At 35.5% G+C, this 9,925-nt stretch overlaps 1 protein-coding gene across 1 annotated transcript; it reads right to left on the bottom strand.

Moving 5' to 3' along the window:
* Positions 1-208: 208 nt before the first annotated feature.
* Positions 209-9,439, bottom strand: LOC141846119 (ABC transporter A family member 7-like). Its single transcript, XM_074734109.1, has 18 exons — positions 9,246-9,439; positions 8,817-9,156; positions 8,615-8,703; positions 8,394-8,538; positions 7,042-7,161; positions 6,827-6,951; positions 5,328-5,486; positions 4,886-5,048; positions 4,681-4,806; positions 4,494-4,577; positions 4,022-4,380; positions 2,983-3,183; positions 2,583-2,692; positions 2,390-2,474; positions 1,606-1,734; positions 1,425-1,530; positions 869-957; positions 209-714 (listed from the first exon to the last, which is right to left on the bottom strand). The coding sequence occupies exons 1-18, from the start codon at positions 9,351-9,353 to the stop codon at positions 415-417; spliced, it is 2,838 nt and encodes a 945-aa protein (XP_074590210.1). The 5' UTR covers positions 9,354-9,439; the 3' UTR covers positions 209-414.
* Between the last annotated feature and the right edge of the window lie 486 nt (positions 9,440-9,925).

Raw genomic sequence — 9,925 nt, 5'->3', positions numbered from 1 at the left:
AAAAGTAACATTTTTGTACAAAGATACTCAACTTGCTTGTTAGCAAACACAACTTATCAACGAGTTAGTAAAAGAATTGCAAAGATACATAGAAAAATAGGTTATGAAAATATTTACCGTCAAAATTTAATCAATGGACTATTGGACAAAGAAATTCATAAATTGAAAGCTGTTCAACTTAACCATAAGCCAAACTTTATAGATCATATTGAGAAAATATACAGAAGTCTAGTATACAATGGAAATTTTGGTTTATAATATAATTGAGACAAATTCACATATATAGGAAACCATATCATTGCTCTCACAACTAAAATGTAGTATTCAAAGACAACTTTTTTGTGTGTGAGGATGTAAAGATTGTTTTTATCCTATGATATTTGAGAACGTGTAGCAGCTCTAACTATTGGACGATCATGAAAGCATATTGAAGGCTTCTGCTCCTTTGGCAACTTTAATGAAGACATCTTCCAAAGTGGTATCGGCCAGACCCCATGCATGGATTGTGAATTTACTTTTTGCAATCCCAACTGCTCGGAAAACATCGGCAATTCGAATCTCTTGCTTTGGCAACTCAAACTTTTGGGTTCCAGAGATGTGATAGATTCTGTTTGCATTTGGTGACAATTGCCTAACCAACCCTTCTACCTCCTCTTCTTCATTTGCAGATGTAGTCATGGTAAAGACATAAGATCCACCGTACCTAGCCTTGAGCTAACATCAGGAACAAATAAATGAAAATTATTTAGTAACAAATTTCTCTATGCATGAGATTTACTTTTTATATTTACAAATCTGCAATACAGGATTCTGTAGTGAGATCAGTTTCTTGCCAAAAGTAGTACAATCTCAAAATAGCGTTACGTACCTCCTTAGGATTTCCTATGCATTGAAAGCTTCCATCAACAAAGATACCCAAGCGATCACATAGAACCTCAGCTTCCTCCATTGAGTGTGCTGCAAGCATTTAAATATCTTAACGATGATGTCAATGGTCACTGATAATAAGATTAAATTGAATCCCATTGCACTTATTAACAATTTAGCTTGTATTGAAGGTAAGGATGCTCCATGTTCAAAGTCTCACATGGACAAATGCGGTAGTTGCTTATATCGCTTATATATCAAATGACTGATCATTTTATAATCAAGGGTAGGTTTTTATTTAGTCATTATGGACATTAGGGGATATGTCAAAGTTAGGATGCTCTAAACTCGTCAATCTCACATAGACAACTATGATGGTCCATATGTGTATACTAAAATGACTAGTCATTTTGATATGGAATGAACCCGGCCCAAAATCCCAATTCAACAATTTTCATATTATTTAGGAGAGGACAATAAGTTTAAATTATTATCACTCTTTTTTGCTCATTTTGAATAAGGTTTAAAGAAAAATAAACAAGACAGATGTCACATACTTGTCAATATAATCGCCCGATCTTTCTTTGCACGATTGACAACATTCCATAAGTTGTTTCTTGATGCTGGATCAAGGCCAGTACTCGGCTCATCCATGTAAACAACCTAAAAAAGATAAATTGCTTTTAATTATCTAATCTGGTTTGATTATGTTTAAAATCATCATCAAGATATGTGTACTTTAGGATCGCCAATAAGAGAAATTGCAACGCTAAGTCTCCTTTTCATTCCACCACTATATTTTCCAGCCTGTTTATCTGCAACACCACCATAGAATAGATTTACATTCTTCAAGGACTCTTCCACAGCCTGGAAGAAAAAGCAATGTCAAACATGAACAATACGATCTTGAAAATATTCAGACATTCACGTTAATTTTACAATAGATGTTTTAGAAAACTAAACAAACATTTTCATAATTTTTCTTGGGACCCGCATTGGTGAGAGTTTCATGCACCGAGCTATCTTTTTTTGTTGGCATCATTTGAACTCGAAAATTTGCTGGTAATTCAATTTATATCCAGTGGAAAATTATAATTATTTAGAAGGCAAAGTAACTAGGCAATCAATTTCCATTCAACTTGTAAAGGAACAATGACATTGAGCATCATGTGTTATTTTTAGTTATAACAATTTTTTGTTAGCACCATGATTTTGATGAGCACACATTTTCACTCCAATCATAAAAGAATAATAATTTAAAACCATTAGAACTCATTAAAATTTCCATAAGTTCTTTTCCTAAACATTTGCAGTTGAAAACTAGAAATGATATGGTTTGTATACTGAAACACATGTAGTTATACTTTGGAAATATTTATCATTCTCCATGAGATGGGTTAGATATTAGCAATTCTAATAGTTACTTTGTATCAAAAATAAACAACCCATAAAGATGCATTAAAATGACAGAAAGTGCATCTTAGCTCAAGTATAGGATGTTAGATTAGTAGTCACCCAATACCTGCAGCAACGTGGGGCCTTTTAGATTCTTCAGTCGGCCATAAAACAATAGATGTTCTCTTCCAGTTAATGTTTCCCAAAGCAAGCTGTATTTGAATATATTTATTAATCATATGAAAATATTAGTCGAAGAGAATAACATTTTCTAGCAGCTGATATTCCCAAGTGGAAGAAACAAGTTTCATAGGCATTACTCATGCTGCGGACACACGCCCATGCTTGTGTATATCTCATCCATATTGATACTTATGTCCATTCCCTGGAGATATGCTGTGCCAGAAGATGGTTTGACAAGCCCAATCATCTGCAAGTACAGAAAACAAAGTATTAGGATAGATTTGAAAAATGTGACATCTTAATGGCAGATAGGGTATCCAAATATCAAATTGCTTAAAAGATGCAGCAGAAATCAATAGAAAAAATTTTCTTCTCTGCAGAAAAAAAAATGCTTAATTAACTGTGAAGAGAGAATATTTATCAAGTAAACTTCAATAATTATGGAGATGATGACAAGCCTAGGAGATTGCATGCAATGTAGCAGAGCATGTTCATTAGACTGAGAAAAGTAGAGACAGAAGTGAAATTTCCACAAACCATATTGATAAAAGTAGATTTTCCAGCACCATTAGGGCCAAGCATGCCAAAACATTCACCATTAGGTACAGCCAGAGATAATCCTTGAACTGCAAGTTTATCTGGATTTCCATCTGTTCCTGGGTATACCTTTCTTAGGTTGTCAGAGATGATTGCGTGATTAATATTAGAATCTTGTAACAGCTGCTCAACAACTTCTCGCTGATGTAAAAAAAGACAGCAAATGAATAATGTGAAATATATAAAAGGTTGACATGCTCTGACTAATACAATTTGAGCCTTAGGAATAGAAAAGCTGTAAGGACAATCATGGCAAATGTTATTTTCAAAATATACCATTCATTGAGAAACACCAAGGCAACCAAACAGGAGTTATACTTTAATGGATCCCTTTGAAAATAGTACATTAAGGACTTAAAAATAAGAAGATGGCTGAATGTAGTTAAGGGTACTAAAGAAGAATTATCACTTTCATTTAACTTAAAATGTTCCATTATCAACAAACAAATATAGACAGCTATAATATTAGCCAAAAAATTTTCTTACTAACCTAATGGATGTGTCATCTCTAATGGTGGTTATCTTTACATATTAATCTACTTCGGTCAATGCCACTAGATCTAGTACTGGAAAATTGTTTATCACAATTCTTAAGCTGCCACACCCTACAGGATCAAAACAAAAGTGGCATTGACAAAAGCAGAAATTTATGCAAACAGATAAATACAAAGTGTGTGTTTCCTTGACAGGAAATGGTGGAGAAAAGAAAAAAAGGTACAGAAAAGTGAGAAAGGAAATGGATAAAGTTCCACAAATCTCTGAATCAGGTATGTTGTTATCCTGCACAAAGTTTCTAATAGAAGTATAACAGAGCATGCTTTTAAGCTGCAATAAGATGAAGTTTTCAATGTCTGTTCTGTTGGCTCTCAGCAACCTCACGTATTTCAGTAAGATTTATCCAGAACAAAGAGTCAACAGGTATCAAAATCTAAGCAAGATTAACATTTGACAATGAATTTTGGATAGTTTTATAACTTACTTCATGAGAAACATCAGGCCTATCCATTTCAATAAAAACTTTTGACCCTTTTTCCTGCAAACCAGGTCTTGTAGGTAATGTAGATTTCTTCTGGAAATAATCCAAGAAAAATAGAGGATCCTTTCTGATTTCACCACCCAATATCTGATCTAGATAGAATGCAACTGGAAGCAGTACTAACCACTCAACAAACATAATGATTAATACTTCTATCAGCCCATTTTCGCTGTCACTTAAATCTCTCCATTTCATACCAGAAGTCCCCATGAGATTTCCAATAAAAGCATATTGGGAAAACTCATATAGCCCACGGTACAAGGAAAATCCAGGAATGAGCTCCATTACTATAGTCCAAGTTCCTAAAAGCAACAGATCTTATATTTGATACATGAAGATTTGGAAAATAATTGAACCACATATATTTAAGATAAATGCTTCAAGAAAGTTGGAAAAGGAAAAAAGGAAAACTTACTAGGGAAAGAAGTATCTTCAATAAAAAATCGGAAAAGGAACTCTCCTAATAATCCCGAACCAAATACATAAATGTACCCGACCACTGCAGAATTAGATTTCATATGAAAGTGCATCATTATACTCCAACCAGAAGTTTTAGGCATTTTTTTTCTTCTATTCAAACAATTCCAACAGGTAGATCTCACCTGTAGCAGTCTTAACAGCAGAAAAGAAGGATGATACAAGAATAGCCATTGCAATCTGCAAATTTATGAATACCAGGTAAAAGACAATTTGTATGCTGTAGTCATTCAAGCGGAAAAATTTTAGGCCTGCAGAAAAGGTAAATTATCCAATTCAGTGAAGGCGTGTGTATTCTTGCATGACATAATGAAGTTTTCAAATGTTTACCTATTAAAGAGCCAAACACCACAAAGCATAGCATGTAGAGTGATGATAGAGAGAAAAAGTAGATGTAGGATATTAACCAATAGGGGCCATCCTTGAGCCCATGCATTTTCATCATCATTTTTAACTTTTGTTGCCTCTCGTAGACGAGATATGTCAGAATAACCTAGAAAGAAAACAAAATCCATTGATCTAGTTTAAGATTAAATCATCTGAAATCTAAAGCTTTAAGAAACAGTTTTTAGATTAAATAACTTAACAGTTGTGTAGACCTTAAGATACCCATGACAATATATCATAGACTATTAGAAAACATTCAAAAGTGCATAAGTATAATGAAACATACGACTAGTTAATGTTCAATCAGACCATTGTAATTGTATTGTCTATCTACAAGAACACTTGGCAGATTTATCTTACTGAGTATAATCACATTAAAACTTACTGGGAAAAGCATCTCAATGATCCACGTGAAGAATAATCCACCAAGTATAGAAGAAAAGTCAAACTTAAGCTCTGTCCCAGATTTTGGCATTTCTTTAACAAACTCAAACATTGATATCACACCAGGACCTCTGAGAAACTTTAGGTATGCATTAGTGGCCTGCAAAACAAACAAGGTTAGTTGGTTATTTCAAAATTAATGGATATGTGACAAGTATGCTATCATTTGCATTTCTAGAAAGGATGGTCATATAAATATAATGCAGTTATCAGATTATAAGTCAAAGTGGGGTGCTTCTTATATCTTGTTTAGAAACAATTAAATATTTAGATAGATAAAGATATTCACTTGAGGCTAAAAAAGTACTTAACAACACCTACTGGAATTGGCACATTAGTCAATTAGTGAACTAAATAAAAATATAAAAATAAGAAAAAAAAACAAATACTATGGGTAAGCCAGCTTGCTCAAACTCACCCCTTATACTATTGCAGAGAATTATATAGATAGGATTAAAGACAAGTGACTAGATAGAAATGTATTGAACCAGCTGATTCTCTCAGATGGAGGCTTTATATTTACAAGAACAAGGGAGATCTGAGATAGAATCCATGTGAATGCTATGTATTTTACTTCAAATATCAATTTGCAGTATGGATTCTTACTATATATTCACTAGTGGTATTGACCATAGATTTTGGTAGAAGCAACCTACATAGTAAAGTTCGTAGGAAAAAACGATTTTATTCTGTTGTCGACAGTTATATTAGTTAATGAACAAATAAATGAAAATGTTACAATATAAGTCGGTGGAAGAGAATAGCCGACCCCACTTAGTGGGATAAGGCTTGGTTGTTGTTGTTGTTGTATAAGTCGGTGGAAGAGAGAATTAATCCATTATGTTGGAACTTGAAAAGTTAGAGATTTATTCATTTGATAAAGAATGCAAAATTCCAAATTATGTTTCTGTTACAATAGGATTTAAAACTTATTACCATGGAGTTAAATGCATCGCAGTCCTAGTGACAGAATTCTAAGGATGAGGTTATCTATCTTAATCAATCATGATATATCTTTCATGCAGAGAGTCCCTCCATGGAATAACCAACACCAAAACCAAACTGTTACCTACCTCTTAGTCTTAGTTGGCAAAGTTATCATATACATATGATGGTCAATGGAAAGGTAAGGAGGCTGGTTGTGCTTGTATAAGGGCTAGAAGAGCCTGCCACTCTAATCTGGGATAAAGTTTGCGAAATATGTTGCTTGTTGTCATAAGAAATATAGTAAGTGACAAGTTCATATTTGAGGTCATAGCATGCTTCTTTGTATGACAACTCTAGTCTAACATATACTTTTCATACAGAAGATAAAAAAAATACTAAGAACAAATGAAACACATGAAAAGCTAAACCAAATATTTTAATAATGTTTTTTTCTCATCCTAGTTCCTGGTAATATTTGAATAAAAAGGTGTAAATAACAATAAGCATGCATACCAAATTTACTGTGCGAGGAACACGGGTCAATCCAATTGTCCCAAAGCCAGTGTCGTTGTTATAGGTTGAATTATACCAAATACTTAGATTAAATACATTTTCATTGGAGTTCAGAAAATCATAGGCTGCAAGAAAAAAGTTTATTTGGGGTAAGTAAACCAGTCTAGCAAAATTAAACAAAAGCAAAAGAAGATATTAACACTTCAAAAAGTCACCTGCAATGTACTCATTCTCCTTCCTCTCAGAATTCCCCTCTCGATAACCCCTAAACAACTCATCATTTATTTGTGATGAATTATCACGCCACAGAGTAAGTCCTTGAACACATTGTAACTCTGCTTCCATTTCAAGGAATAAGTATTCAGAACAAATCATTTCACATTGAAACAAAAGTAGGTAGGTAACAGTAAAAGCATATAGAGAGAAAATAAAACAAATTTTCATAGTTGACCAGCAGAAAAAAAATAATCAGATATAGAACTGTCCATGCATGATCCAGTTACAAGAATAATGAAGAATCAGCTTGGTTTTATACCAGATTCAGCAACTTTCAAAAGTTTCAACCATTTCAGCCAAAATTAGGCCATTACAAGATAGTATGTTGCCATAGGTGTGCTTCAAATAGACCTCCAATATTGTTCAATGTGCTGCATTAATATTATTCTTGGTGACAGGCACATGAACTTTCAAATATTTTTTTTTTCTTTCTGAGATTTAACCACTCCACAAATTTATCATATATCCCAAAAAGCGAAAGAATAAAGTTAACTTGAAATGTTCAATCATTTTGGACAAGCTAATAGCACAGGTAGACAGTGGTTTAGAATTAGGTCCATTGCTGTAGAGTACGTACCCATCAATCTGATCAACAGCACCAATGCAATTGAAGTGGATGGTCCAAAGTAGTTTGATTTTTTTTAGGCTTTTTTCGTCACCTTGTGTTTATTTTATTTTTGATTTCACGCGTATAGTCTCTGTATCTTTTTCGTATTCTTGTAAGAGTAACTAAAGGCCTTTCCTAGTTTCTTCAAGAATCTTATCAACTTCTAAGTTAGAACTCACGTTATCTACTGTTGTCGCTCATCAAAAATCATGTGCAAGAAAGAGCATAATATAATGTAGCTCCTTAGTAATTTAGGATATTGGTGAATACATATTTGGAAAATAAGAAAATCGTTGTATGCAATCTGTGGGGAAGTAAGCAAGAAAATTGTCAACCTGGGTGAACTATGATCCAATAGACAATGATCTAGAGGTCATGTTTTACGTGTGGCAGGCTTTTTCATTCATTCCCATTCTGCCAATATTGAGCCAAACATTCTTGTGTATATATGTGAGAAAAAGTCACTATTGTTTTACCATTCCTTCTCTATTCACATGTTATTGTCTAATGGGCTTGTAAGATATCAATAAAATTTGTGTTGAGATACCAAACCACCACAGTGGTGTCTAGGGTAAACATGAATCACTGCATAATGAGAATAGTTTACAAGAAACCAGTTCAGAATAATTTGGCATAGGTGATGTTGACTAAAAAGAATAATTTGACATAGGTAAGATATGTTACCCAGTTGAATAGATCTGTTAGCAACTTGAAATGAAAGTGGAGTTGTTGCACTGGTCGGGCACTGCGGTTGGATCCAATATAAAGGTCTATCCGAGAGAACAGCAGGCTCGATGAACTGTGTTTCTCTGGTAAATGTGTCCGTCCCCTGGGCACATGTAGGACAGCATTAAATTTAGTCTCCGTTTAATTAGAGAAGGAAGAGAACAGTCACAAGAGCTTACAAACACGAAATTAGCCATGTTACTGGGGTAATCCAACGAATTCAGCGACGAGAACGAAGAAGAACCTTGCAACAGGGTCTGCCCCAGACCTACAATTTTTTGTAAAATAAATAAATAAAATGAAAAAAAAAAAAAAAAAACATACAGATACACCGCGTGAAAGGAAATTGGTTTTAAGGCAACAAAGGGGATGATTCAGTACTCTGGGCGAGGGTGCGGTTGTCGCCGGTGAAGAGGAGTGCTGCGGGACAGGACAGAGAGGTCCTGCATGAGTCCTCGGCCGGGAGGCCGGAATCGCGAACGGCACGGTACTCGGGGCGGGGGACCTGGAGGAGCACCGGCCACTCGGGAGGATTGGGGATGGGGCATGTGGCGACCTGGTCGAGGGTGGAGTACTGGATGCCGCAGACACCGTCCTGGCAGCCGCATTGGTACCTGTCCTGGTTCAGCTCGTTGTTGACCACCTGCTGGATGATAACGATGACGGCACAGAGAAAGAAGGGGAAAGCGACGATACCGAAGTTGGTCTTCAGATTCCGCTTCTGCCCGATGAATGGATTTCCAAGTCAAAATTCCTATTATTTATCATCATTCAAGAATTTAATCAAATGAAAGAGCGAGATGGAGGAACCTGGAAGGTGAGATTCTTGCGGAGGAGGGCGTTAGCTTGGGTTAGGAAGCTAGCGGGACCTCGAGAGGGGGAGGGGGAGGAGGAGGAGGAGGAGAGCGGTGGCTGCATGTCTAGTCTGTCTTGATTCTTGAGGAGCAGGGCGGATTCGCTAGCTGTAGTTTTGAAAGAGTGGGAAAGAAGGAAGACAGGGAGGAAGGAATGAGAAGGAAGAGAGGAAGGAAGGAATGAGTGGTCAGTTTATGGCGAAAGAGAAGAGTACCGCAAATTGGAAAGTAGGAATTAGAAGAATTCTCCATTTCCTTCTTTGACTTTTTGACAGCAACGCGAGATAACCAATTGCCCAATGGAAGGAGGTCAGCGCTGGGATGCCCCTCCAAAAAGTCTGCTGGATCCAGCGCACGGAAGCTTCTGCAAGCTGCCGCAGCATTGTGATAAGGCTTTAGGCCGAACCCATGGAATGGACTAGGCTGGGCTGGCTCTTACAGTCCCCCTTTCAATGTTAATTATCTAATTTCACATATTAAAATTCATTAATAAAAATAATACATCTTAGAATTCTTCTATTTTTATTATTACATACGAATCAAAATTGCACAAAGTAATCCATTTCTATTAAAAAAAATTCATACATATTGATAGAGTGTGACAGGGTTTAGACTTTGGAGTGAGAGTTGAAGTGT

The sequence above is a fragment of the Curcuma longa genome, chromosome 15 (genome assembly GCF_044706935.1).
Source record: "Curcuma longa cultivar G26 ecotype Majalengka, Jawa Barat chromosome 15, ITB_CL_G26_1.1, whole genome shotgun sequence".
In the NCBI taxonomy this organism is placed as follows: Eukaryota; Viridiplantae; Streptophyta; class Magnoliopsida; order Zingiberales; family Zingiberaceae; genus Curcuma; species Curcuma longa.
Note: the sequence above shows the minus strand (reverse complement) of the source record. Positions and strands in the feature narration are given on the sequence as shown.